The 13,291-nt window shown below is 42.6% G+C and overlaps 1 protein-coding gene across 2 annotated transcripts; it reads right to left on the bottom strand.

The window, feature by feature from the left end:
- Positions 1–3,334: 3,334 nt before the first annotated feature.
- On the bottom strand, positions 3,335–12,569 carry LOC135388073 (protein shisa-5-like). 2 transcript variants are annotated; one of them, XM_064617375.1, is made up of 6 exons: positions 12,409–12,569; positions 11,828–11,987; positions 10,022–10,084; positions 7,321–7,457; positions 6,107–6,325; positions 3,335–4,184 (listed from the first exon to the last, which is right to left on the bottom strand). In XM_064617375.1, the coding sequence occupies exons 1-6, from the start codon at positions 12,467–12,469 to the stop codon at positions 4,069–4,071; spliced, it is 756 nt and encodes a 251-aa protein (XP_064473445.1). In that variant the 5' UTR covers positions 12,470–12,569; the 3' UTR covers positions 3,335–4,068. The 2 variants fall into 2 exon arrangements, with proteins under 2 accessions (XP_064473445.1, XP_064473446.1); XM_064617376.1 differs by lacking the exon at positions 10,022–10,084 and having other exon boundaries at positions 12,409–12,567.
- Positions 12,570–13,291: the final 722 nt, after the last annotated feature.

Genomic DNA, 13,291 nt, shown 5'->3' with positions numbered 1-13,291 from the left:
TTTCAAAAACGCTTTATTCATTTTGTGATACAGTGTGATTTTGTAGAGATCATGAGAGTAGTGACATATGTAGCATTCAGTTGCGGTAAAACGAAACTTTGTAACTTTGTTCGCATTTCATTCTGTACACTTCCATCGCTGTTACGAACACAACAACTTCAGAAAACACGAGACCTGCCACTGCAGAAACACCAGAATATAGGCATAAAGAAATTTTGTGAAGCCTTACTAAGCCCTAATTCAGTGGCCACAGTGCACTCAGTGCTTTCAAATGGCATAGGCCACTGGGCTACAGAACCACACTCCAAACTCTGAGAATACATAATGTTTCGCACTTGACTAGTAAGAACAGTAGCAGTTGTAGAAACTGCTTGTGTTGGTTCATACTAAGTTCCTACAAATCGCAACATTGTTGCCTGCAGAATAAATTTCTGTTGCAGTCACCAACATTCTTTTACTCACACTTGGTTGCACCACGCAGAGCACTCCAAAATGACAATGGGGAACAGATGGACAAATCCACCGTGTACTTATAATTGTCTCTAAAATAGTACACACCACATAAGTGAGACCAGCCACAGAAGGAAGAACACCACCACCACAAGCGATTACATTATTTACAATTCACCACCACAGTTCATCAGTTTTGACACTCTGTTCCCTTCCTGTGGCCGAGTGGCACATGTGAGCTATGTGTAAACAAAGGTGTACTCAACATGTTGCAGAGTTCAGTGCATTTTCATATTGATGATAGTTATTTTACAGACTCACTTCCGACAACTACTTTGCAGTGAACTCCACAGAACCTTCACCATTTAAATATGCACGTGCATCAGTACAACCGTTGTACATGACATACCGGCCCATTCAGAGCATTAGGGTTTGCCAGACTGCTGAGCACAGTAAATTTCCATTATACTGATACACAAAATACATGCTACTATTTCCACAACAGATCAAACTCCTGAGTTACAAAAAATGTATATTTTGAAACAGCAAAAATAATTCTTGGCACAAATGCAGGATCAGCTGACATAGCATGCATATAGTGTGCACATGGGCGTTCGAAGGATTTTTTTCTAGGGGAGAGCAAGGAGCTTCCAAGGGGGGCAAAGCACGCAACCAATAGACACAGAGACAAAGGGCTGACGACTGTCAGAACGTCTGATATGCAGAGGATCTGATAAAATTCAAATTATCATTTCTTTATTTTCTATTATGATGACACTTGAGTAAGAAGCCCCCCCCCCCCCCCCCCCCACTCACCCCTCCCTCAGAACGCCCGTGACTGTGCATTTCTTAAATGTTGAATGGCAGCATCAAGACTTCCACAAACTGTAATTCTGCGGAACATGACCACCTTTTGCAGGTGTCAAAAATAGCAGGTTAAGAACGCAAGAAATAGAAACTGAAACCATGAGCATTGAATCATCAGAGCGCAAATGCCCTAAGCATATATGGTTCACTCATCAACTAATCGCAAGTAATAAGAATAAAGGGTGCATTTTCTTATTCAACCCAAGCAACTCCCAAGTTACGCTAGAGTTGCTCTAAAAGAGCTAAAATTTGCACAGTAGCAGAAACGGGGCAACAACTCTCTAAAAAAAATAAATAAATAAAAAAAGCCAGCACAATCCAAAAGTGATAACTTTCAATGGCTCTGTTGAAGAGTAGAGTCGTTGAGGTGAATGAGATCTGTGCGGTTGCGGGTGTACTCCCGGATCCAGTTCTTTTTCTAAATGCATCGTGGGGGAGGGAGAAACCTAATGTTTAACCTAATGACGCTGGATCCGCCACTGCCAACACCCAAATAATTGTAATCGTTGTTTAAATTAGTTTGTTATCAACGCTTTGGTCTCTACCGTGCTTTCAGGCAGGAAAATGGTTTTATGCCATAATTACACCCACACTTGTAAAGCTTTGTTGTCATTTATGGATGACCAGAAATAAATGCAACTATGTCTTAAATAAGTCCAAGAGGGTGAAGAAGCCCACATAAAGCTCTGCAATGAGTTGAAGCTAAGCTGTGGTAAGGGTATGTTACAGTCTGACGTTACTAGCAGAGCAGTGTATAACATAAACAAAATGGACAGAAGGACTAATACATACAGCAGAAAGGACAACTGAAACAAACGTTTAAAAACAATGGAAAGAAACAAACACATGTAAGCAAAACAGGGCATTTTTACTCTTTTCTGAGAGTCTAGATAGAAAATAAGAAAAAAAAAAGTCTATTTCAACTGTTGAAGTATACGTATTGTGGGCCATGTCTGAAACTGCTCGTGCACAAGCGAGCAGCAGTTTTTACAGTATATTTGAGTGCACATGTGGTGCTTTGTTTGAAAGAAACTATACAATATGAGTAAACACTTCATATTTGTAATGGGCACCTTGTGGAAGTGCATCTTTTTTTACACGTACTATATATGTAGAGCCTGAAGTTTTAGGGTTTTACCCGATTCTTCCCCGAATTGAAGGCTCACTCTTTGGGGTGAAACCCGATTTGTACCTTGCAAATTCCCCTCACTGGGATGTCTGTAGGAATGCACTAACTTACTTGTTTGGCAGCAAATGCAGCTACACCACCATTTGTGCCAAACCACTACAGTTAGTTTGAGTAACTGAGCCCGATTCCTTCCCGAATTTAACATACTGGAAGTTTTTCCACCTGAATTCGCATGAATTTAGTGCACATGTTTATTTACCCGATTTTTACCCCCCAAATTTAGAAAAAAATATTTCCCGAAAACTTCAGGCTCTATATATATATATGGTGCACAAGACATTTGGATGAGACTCCTGAACACTAACATATAGAGAAAATACAGTGCGTTTTTTGTGTTACGTCAAATGAAACACTTGACTGAGTTGATGTTCGAAACATGTGTCATATACGATGCTCAAAATTTCTTGTTAGCTGTTCCAGACAACCGATTCATTAATTGAATAATATAATAATCATAATAATAATAATAAATATTAATTGAACAAAATTATTCTGTTTGTTTAGCGCAAGGATTTTGTTCACTTAACATTCCCCCAGTTCCCCCATGATGACTGTTATCACACTGGGAAATGAGACCGAATTTTTTCCCAGTTTTAGTATTAAGGTTGATGGGAGCTGTACAATTAGGGCTTCAATGGGAACCGAATAGAGAGAGCATCACTGAAAGATAACTTCTCAGGCTACTTGCGGGATACAAGAGGAAGTAGAAACAAACACCTTGCTGTTTAAGCCTCGGATGTGTTATTTCTCATGAAAGTACCGGATATCAGTCACCGATTCACGTGTCGCAAAATCATTATACACATCATAATGCCCCTTCAGAACATCACCAGCAGAACATACAAAGCACTTTTATTTCTAACATATATACACACTAAATTGTTTTTAAAAAATTCAAAATCCATTCACACGTTGATGAGTAGAGGATGGAGTACGCTTATGGTGTGCAGCAAGACAAGTACTAAGGTACAAGTTTTGTACACGTTCGTTGACATGGCAGGCTACATAAAGACCAGCAGGGCCTCCAGCTTGTGGCTGTTCCTGCATCCGCTGAACATTTTCCCTCCTAGCTAGAGATATCTGACACACTGCGGCCTTACGTCTATCGACACTACCTAATTCGCTGGATCAGATACGCTGTACATCTCCAGCTTCCTCCAGCTTCTAAAGTTGAAACACTGGATGCATGAACAAGGTCGTGGAATGGCACGTGGAGGGGCACTGCACATGGCTAAAATAATTTGTTGAACTGACTGAGAACTTGGTCGAAAAATGGCACTTTACCATCACCCCATACTCGTTGCATCCTCCTGTTTCATTCGGCCGTTTTAAAAGATGTGCGTGTAAAGTTATGTGGTGCCCCCTGATGGGAACCGTGCTTTGTGGATCGATGCGAGATAATAACTGCCATGACACAAGACTGCAAATAAGAGTCTCTCGAATCGGGGTCCACTGTACAGACAATGGTGTGCGACACACAATCGAACATCCTCAACGTAAAGCATGTTGCTGAACCACACACGTACTGCACCATTCATGCACAAACACCAGACTCACATCCTTTAGTGAGGAGGGTAGCCAGGATTGTAAGGTGGTTGCTGCTGCTGCATGGCTTGCTGGTCTTGCTGTGGCACATCGCTGTAAGGTGGAGGGTAGGGCGTAGGGTAGCCTGGATAACCTGTAGGAGATAGACAAGAAATTGTTAGTGTGGTTTAGCACTGCCAGTCACTGCCATTTAGCATAGGCTGGGGCATCTGAACCATGAAAGATGTTTGTGGAGATGTTATTTTTGTCAACGTTTCAAACCGAAATTTATGCAAAATGTATAGATTATGAGAAATTCCCATCGTTGCTATTTATTTATTTATTTATTGACATACCCTCAGGGCCCAGAGGGCAAATAGAGGGGAATGGGGTTACAATACAACTAGGGCAACAGCAGCAAAGGTAAAGTGAATATACAAATCGGTTAACAAAATGACAGCAATGAAATGATGACGTGTGTCACAGGTGCTTAAGCGTAACAGTAATGAAGAGGGAAACATAATGTGGATGACCAAGGAAAACGATGAACAGGATTTACAAGTTAAAATGATCGAGCAAACCAATTTTAAATTGCTTGATGTCTGAAATAGAGGTTAGAGACCAGGAAGGTGGTTCCACTCAAGTGATGTGCATGGTATAATGATGAATAGAATGATCTTGTGGAACATAATGGTACTCCTACTTTTTGATTATGGTCTGTGCGGGGGGGGATGTAGGAAGGTGTGCTCATGAGCGACTCTTTTAAGGATTCGGTATAACAAAATATTTTGTGAAACAGGCAGAGACGGCTGATTTTCCGGCGCACTGATAAACTTGGTAATCCAAAACTTGGTAATATTCAAAATAAAACTGCAATATGCATATCAAGTTAGTGCTATCAGGTGCTAAAACCATTTAAATGTGTAAGATGGGTGGATGAAAAATAATGAGTTAATAAATGAGCTAATAAACATTCCATGAATGTCTAGAATTCGCTAGTTTATTTGTGTGCATGCATGTGTGTGTGTGTGTGTGTGTGTTAAATGCAGCATATTGAAAACCTGAACTAGCCAGTTGTGGTCAGTGAGGACACTATGACAACCACAGTATCAGTGCTTTGATGTATCTATGAAGGAGTACAGAATCGATAAATCCAAACTCGATAGTCATTTGTCTTCGCAGAACAGAATGTCACATAACCTGTTTAGGTGGAGAAGTCTATGATTAAGGCCTGACTTTTTCGGGTTATATTTTCCAACGAAATCCGGGGGAGGGGGGGGGGGGGCAAATATCGGGTTACATTTTGCTTCAATAATTTGGGTGTAATCGCGTTGAACTGAACCTGATTCAACCCAATCCTGGTTGAGTCGGATCGGATCAGGCGGGAATCTTTTGGTTTACTCAGCCTAATATACATGGCACACCAGTAGACACAGAGTATCAATATCTAGTCCATGCATCTTAGAGGCGGTAAGGTCTCAGTTTTGACAGTTTGTATTAGCATATTTACGCATTTACAACACAGTTTCCAACGTTCTGCGGTAGTTGTGATGACTTCGGATCCCCCTGGTCCAGCAGTTTTAGGGGAAGTACCGGGTTAAACTCTGTCTTTTCAGGTTTGAATCGGAGGTAAATATCGGGCATGATCGGGTATCACCCTAAAAAGTCAGGCCCTATCTGCCGACGTTTACATTTTTAGGTATGTGTACTGTACTGGAACAAAGTCTATGACAAATCATTCTGTGCCCCCACCCCTGTGTTATGCACGTGACACACAGTACAATTTCTGTATCTTCCACCCATTCAGCTGGTGTTCTGGGTGATAGGCTTTCTCATTCCTATGTCTGCCTTGTTCACACTAGCAAACACACTTCATTTAACTATAAGGGCTGAACATATGTTAGCTATGTTACGTCAATCACTTGCAGTCAAATAAGCTGCAGCATTCTCGTACTCCTTTTCTTTGAAAGATGCAGTGTTTCAGCGTACTGCCTGCATTCTGCGTCATCTCATAAAGCATAAGAATCTGCAGCATGTTATGCCCAGTATGCAGGGGGGGTGTCAAAGTCCACTCACCAGGTCCCCCGGCTTGTGGCTGTACAGGGTATCCAGCAGTGGCATAAGGCTGCTGAGGATATGGCTGCTGTGGGTACGGCTGCTGGGGATAAGGCTGGGGCTGCTGGGGATAAGGCTGAGGCTGCTGGGGATAAGGCTGGGCCTGTTGAGGATAAGGGGCTGCTCCGAGTGGCTGCTCCTCCGGACGTGTTGTGCCAGGAGTGGTCGTTGATACTCCTCCTGCACAGGAAAATCCACAGTTGAATATGATGGGTGGCTCGAAGGTGTGTTAGTCAACAAAAATTGAATGGCACTCTGCAATAATGATGTAAGTGAAAGTTTGTACTTTGGAAAAAATGGGGAAAGCTGGAAATAATGAAAACTTTTTAAAGCCGCAAATTACCGCACCCATCGTAATTTTCATAATCAATCTCGTAATTCAATTTTCAACAGTGTACATGTTTTCTACGCATGTATGTTAAGCAGGCCTGTGTTTGCCCACTACAAAAGACTTCCCTTGAAAGCGGTACAAATTCGTTTTCATTGTTATTGCAGAGAGGCATTCGATAATACGGTCTACACAAATACTGACTGCGTCAAACTTGTCCATACAACCTGCAGGAAAGTATGTTAGTTACAGGAAGCTCCACCTGGGCAAGCAATTTGTGAAAATGAGCTCATTCACCCCATCCATTCTGGCCAAAAGGGTGCAGCACGACCTTGGCATAAGCATTATAACAACAATGTAAGGAGCTTACGTCACATTGACACTGTTTGTACAGTGGGCCCGTGACTCTCGTGAGTTTTGGCTTTCGTGGATTTGATTATTCGCGAGTTTCTACCTCTTCTTCCAAGAACATGCCCCCTCTAAGGGTGTCAGAGCAGGAAAATTTGAGCAGCAAGAAGAAGCACCCACCGTAACCCTGTCCCAGATCACGGGTGTCAAAAGGGGTGCAGACGGGGTCAAAACGGGTGCAGAAAGCAGTGAAAAGAGACCACGGCAACCAGCGCGATTTTTCTGGTTTCAGCTTTACAGCTGCCAGCATAGCACGGTTTTGGAATGTGAGACAGGCGTGATTGTAGTGTGTCATGGGGGTTCTCAAAGTGGAGGGTGCAAAGGTACCTGTCCAATGGCTGCTGTCCAATGGGGCTTATCTGCCCGTAACGGCCTTCACGAAAGTCGAGGGTCAACTAGTAATCAGATAAACGATTGTGCGTTCTTCCAGGTTACTCACCATAGAGCACCTGCCCTCGTTGTTGTCTCCTCTTGGCCAATAGGCAACAGCCGCAGCAGAAGCAGGAAACTATCACGACCACGACCAGGCCAATGATTACCACTATGATCACACCAATTACGACTCCCACGGATTTGCTGAAACAGAGAAGAGCACGGACAACCTCAGGAACCATCAACTGTATCTTTGAAACATGATCTCTACGTTTTCTGCACGCGCGTCATCGACAGTATTCTGTAGGCATATCTTCACCGATTTAGTGGAGGCAACAACCATGCACACTTATACAACACATTTAGAGCCTTGTGTTTTCAGGTTAAAACTGGCAAAACCCGTTTTTACCTCACTGATTTGCATCATTGTCACTTAGGGTGAAACCTGAAGCACCCCACACTGGAGAACACCAAAAAATTTGCACTAAGCACTGCCACTCCGCATCTCGTGTTCGTACGGAATGCAAGAAGTGCATTTTTTCTTATTTTCCAGACAAAAATCTGCTCTTTCACATAATATCGCCCAATTTTACGGTTCCTGAAATGAAACCCAATTTTTTTTAAACCCAAAAACACAAGTGTCTACGTATTAATATATGAGCAAAAATGGGTAACAACTAATTAGCCAGCACAAAAGCAGCTTCTGCAATGAAGTACAACATGAGGAATAATGCTAATAGCTGTGCAATAACAGCAACAAAACAACCCAAAGTAATGACATAACAAAAATGGTTAGCACAACCATGTTACATGCTTAAGCTTATGGTACTACAAAACCCTCGAGGACCAAAATGAAGACCAAATGAAGTGTTTCAAACAGTAGCAAAAAGGTGACTTGCGCAAGATGTAACTTCAACACAATGCTTGTTAGCTTTAGAGTTTTTTCTTGCAGAAAAGGTTCTGGCATTTCAGCATTCAAGCATTTCAGCAAAGGTTCAAGCATTTATTTTGCAGATCTAGTGAGAACTTCAACAACACTGTGCTAAGAACTTATTAAAGCGACAGCTTTATAGGAGCCACCAACATCGACTCGCGTAGGTCCATCACTTAACAGTTGTGTAGAAAGAAGAGATGAAGTAGATGCTACTGCATTTAAACGCATTTGGCAGTATGCTGAAAGATGCAGCAATTTTTTTTTAAATACTTCAGACATAAAAGGCTGCAAAGTTACCACTACAATCATTTGCAGGGGTACAAAACTGCACAAAATGGAGCCCGCCTCTATACATACGTATTAACATCTGTATCATTTTTTACATTTTTTGAAATATTTTTGTTGGGTAGCTTTTGACACCTGATATACGCCGTCTTCAATTGGGCTACACCTTGTGAACTAGTGCAAATGGCGCAAGTTTCTGCATTCGATTCAGATGAGGTGCTGCACAAGTTAACGAAAATGCTACACCTCCTCCAACGCCCATGCAATATACCTAGGGTCCTTCATTTTCACGTTTTAGTATTTTTGAAACCTTGGGGGTAGAAATCCGGTGATTCTTTCTAAAGGAAATTTGGGAAAGAATCTGGCGTGTTCTGTCACGTGTTTTGTGCTGTCGGGAGTCTCTGGTTGAACCGTGTGAGTCAAGGTGCCAAGATGATTGCAGGGATGAACCATGCAATTGCAACAGGCGTTAAAAAAAAGCAGGCCTTTGGTACTACCTAGGAGGTGATTGGCAGGGGGAGCTTCAGATGTTTTATTGGGTGCTTAAGAATTAAGGTTGATAATGTGATTCATCTCTTTCGTGGCTCACTGTGAAGGTTGAAAGACCTCGAGGAATTCAGGGAGAAATCGGGTTATGCCCAAATTTCAGAAAATTGGTTCGGGGTGCAAATACCGTGAAAAATCGGGTTTAACCCGAAAATGAAGAACCCTAAACATACCACGTACCGTCGAGCATACGACGCGAGTGGAGCAGCTGCGGCTGTTGAAGATGGCTTATCATCGATCTGGTACACAGCAGCAATCACTTTTGTTAAGATAAGCCAGTTTTTGTTTACTTGAGTAAGTTAATACAACAAAAGTCCCTCAAAACGTTGTGATGCAGTGCAGCCGTCTGTGACAAACTATCTGAGGCATACACCTTCCTATTCGATTGGGTTCTAGTGTACACTGCACAAGGGCAGCACATGACCACATGTCATGTACTTCCCCCGTGCACTTTTTGACGAATCGAAAGACAGCTACCTTTCAGCAGTACGATGAGCGCCGGCAATGATGTTTCGTCACACCAACATTTTTTTTATGTACAGCTGCTGCACTCAGTTCTGTCCTTACTCCCACACACATATTTACTGCCCTCTCCTTAAAGGTGACGATCGCGGGACAAATAAGTTCACTTATGGAAAGAAAGTCCACTCTATGTCCTATGGCTAATAATGGGGAATGAGTAACCAGGAAACACAGTGTTTAGTCACAAATTGCACAATACTGCCAAGCAACGTTTTAGTATTTGTTGTTTGACAGTTTATGATGGGTATCTGACATCTTCAAAGTTATGTGCACCATAAAATGTGCAACACATTCTGAACGAAGAGCAATGACAGCAATGCGTGAATGTTTTGCCTTCCCTTGAGCACTACAGTGATGACAAAAGCAGAACCAAAGAATAAAACAAGGGGGGTGTATAAAAGGAAAGTGTGCACACTGAGGCAGAGGGTATCGGCAATGTATGCAAGCAGCACGATTTGCAAAAAGAAATCTCGCACATCACCTGATGGCTTTTTTGGGCAGTTTGTTCAACTTGATTGCCTTATGGATCTTCGATTTGCCATGACTGTAGTGTTAAAGAAAGCCTTCATTTTATGGAACCATTCATAACACATGTACGAAGTGGCAGAAGAAAAATCTTTCAGAGTCTCCCACAATTTTGCATACGTTTGCCAGCGTTAGGAATGCTCAGTGATACCTTTGCTGGCAGTACCGACTGAAAGATGTCAGCAATGCCAGTGCTTTTGCAAGTGACCACTTAGGAGCACTATTTGTTGGCAATACTGACAAATGTTGCGCTGCAATTCGAGCATTTGGGATATATATTGTGCATGCTAGTGTACGTTTCCGTGTGTTTATGGAGCAGCGTCGACAATACTCGAAGGAAAATAAACGACTAACAAGCATGTGAATTGGAGCAGGTACAGGGTAAGTCGAGTCCAAAATGGAGGGTTTGTTTATATATAAAAAATATAAAAAAATAAACACTTAAAACAATGACACTGAAGCTTTTAAGTTTAATATGTACAAGCTTATGTGTAACTTGTATCCAAGCACCCCGGTGATATCACCATGGTGAAATATATGGTTGTAACAAATGCAATGCATAAATTTATAATATGCAATAGAAAAAAATTAAGCAATGCAATCCCATCATAACACCGTTCGAAAGCAAGCAAGCTGGGACGTTGTTTCAATATCTAACAACGTTGCTTTCAATGCACGTTATGCAACTTGGTTTTTGAAAGCGAAACAAGCAAGACTCACGTAAACAGTTGCCATAGTGATTTTTTTGTTTTGTTTTTTTGTTCAGTCTTGCATTTTGTGCATTGCCTATTGCATTTATATTCCATACGAAGAACTTCTGTTGTCCAACAAGCAAAATTCACGTGATGCTCTATTGTTCTATTTTGTTTCAAGCTTCCTAAGCTGTTGGAAAAGAATTGCAGATTGCATATTTCTACGGAATCTTGATATGATATTTTCGATTGGGATTGGATTGTTGGTAGCTGTATCATGTTATGTGATTTTTGGACACAACGTAGTCATCCTGAACATCTTCCCACCCATCATCTCCATAAAAATCAGCTCGCGTCCATGCTTACTCCATCTGCACTCTGATCGAGTGAGCGTTCCCAAGCGAGCACGCGTCCCCAAACTTGCTCAACCGGCTAGCTGTTCGAGGGTCACCTTATCAACTCTACTCAGGAGCTGGAAAAGGAACGCAGCTTCGAAACTCCAACCATGGTCTGCCAGAAGGGGCTTCCCAGCATTTTTCAAATCAATGTTTTCCATATCTAGAAGTTAATATCTGGACGGATGGATTGTAATGGCACACCTGGTGGGCCTCTCTACAACCAGGGTGTGCAGATATGCTGATAATCTTCACATCGTTTCCCTTCCCCTTCTGATGTTTACTTCTTCATGTTTTTCCATTATGTTCCCCTTTTTTTTTTTTCAAGTTTTCTTGGTCGGTCGAACGTCGATATCTATTATGTTCTTTTTTTTATTTTTAACTTTTCTTGGTCGGTCAATTGTCGGTGCCTATCTTCTAGAGGCACAAATACTGCTCGCTGTCGATTCCATGTCCAATTTACTTCAGTTGACCTGACTTTAAAATTCCACACAAGCTGTCACTACACATATGCCTCCACCCTGGTAGTGCCCATAGAGTAGGTGGATGCTCTTTTAGCAGGGTTTCCCCCGACATAACGATTTTGCTGTTTAATAAAACACATAAAAAAAAACACTACATTTCTCTACGAGTCTATAAATGAACAACGTGAAGGACGAAGTGAAAAATGCTCACACTGTGTCCGAGATGTCCGAGAAGTTATCAATATCACAGCAGTACCGCTGTTTCTTGCTACCACAGCAGAACCGCGCTGTCGATCTGTCCAAAATTCCGGGACACGTGAAGTATTCCGTTATACCTCTTCGTCTCTCGTGGGAACAAGTTGTAGCAGAGGCTATAAAATGAGAGGACGAAAGAAAAGAACATCATGTGAACTCCGAAAAAAAAAAAAGAAGAAAAAAAGCAAGGTCAACAACTTCGAATTCAACATTGTGCAGATGAATATTATCGCTGTGCAGTTGACGAAAACGCTTGGTCGTGCTCAATCCTTTCTCCGACGGGCTTTTTGTTTGATTTCTTCGACATCGTATCGAGTAGCCGAGTTGAACAGCGGATATGCGACACACGCGTCCGTACGTATAATTGACACGGTGAACACGAAAATTTACGAGTATTATGCAAAAAAAAACGTTGAAACTTGTCACAAACACGACTGGATCGATGCTGTTCACGCGAGTGCAATCCGGTGGCAACAAGTCACGTATGGGCGTCTCAATTTTGCGATTTTTGTGGATTTCATGCCAACTTGCACGTACCTTGGTTGAACACAGACACAAAATACAATGCAGACAGACACAACAGAAGGTAAATATTCATTGTCAAGCGGCGTGGTGTCAACCAGACCCAAGAGACAGAACCGACAGGGCGACCTCCCAGACCGTAAATACAACGGGTGACGGGAAAATGACTGAGGGCAAGCAAGGAGGGGCTAAAGGGGTGACGTAGGAGTGACGTCAAACTGTGCGAAATCTGAAAGCCGGATGAGGAGCAACTTTCCTGCATCTCGTTACACTCGTTATCGTGCGTGACTCATGCAGAGATCTGGAGCAAAATGCAGAAACTTCGTGTTGTGTCTGTCCCAGTGTCGGATTTACAGTGGTGGGGGCCCCGGGGCACTGTGCTGTGGGGGCTCCCTCGTGTATTCTACGTCTATCCAATGTGTTATTCGGGGTCGATATGCGTGGACGGAGGACAGATTTTTACCAAGTTTCCGTTTCAGGGATGCGTTTCAGGCATGCAAAACAGATTTCCCTTGAACAAGACCTTTACTGGTGGGGGCCCCGGGGCAAGTGCCCCGTCTGCCCTCCCCTAAGTCCGGCACTGGTCTGTCCCTTCGTGTTCCTTAGTCTCGGGGTTTTGCATTGTGCATCAGCTTTCACCAGCTGCATGGCTTCCTTCTTAGCCATCTTTTCGTTGCAAAAACCACGTTTGTAAATGAACTCAAAAAGTAAATTATTGTACCTTCCTGACGCCCAGCCGTCCTGGAACAAATCGCAGTGCATAACAACCATCGGCGTATGGCAGAGCGAGGTGGCTCCGCTCGTTGGCGATAGCACGTGGTCGTGCTGAAAGACTTGGAGGTGGTGGGTTCGAATCCTACCACCAGCAGTGCTGTCTGAGGTATTCCCTGGGTTTTCC

This window comes from Ornithodoros turicata, chromosome 3 (genome assembly GCF_037126465.1).
Source record: "Ornithodoros turicata isolate Travis chromosome 3, ASM3712646v1, whole genome shotgun sequence".
Classification (NCBI taxonomy): Eukaryota; Metazoa; Arthropoda; class Arachnida; order Ixodida; family Argasidae; genus Ornithodoros; species Ornithodoros turicata.
The sequence above is the reverse complement of the archived record's forward strand: the minus strand, read 5'-3'. Positions and strand labels throughout refer to the sequence as shown.

Bases quoted from the DNA above. Each gene is read 5' to 3' on its own strand.
- LOC135388073 (XM_064617375.1), bottom strand. From the start codon at position 12,469: ATGAATATTTACCTTCTGTTGTGTCTGTCTGCATTGTATTTTGTGTCT. The intron at 11,988-12,408 runs GTACGTGCAAGT...CTCATTTTATAG, and splicing joins TGTGTCTGTGTTCAACCAAG to CCTCTGCTACAACTTGTTCC. The intron at 4,185-6,106 runs GTGAGTGGACTT...TATCTCCTACAG, and splicing joins GCCACAAGCCGGGGGACCTG to GTTATCCAGGCTACCCTACG.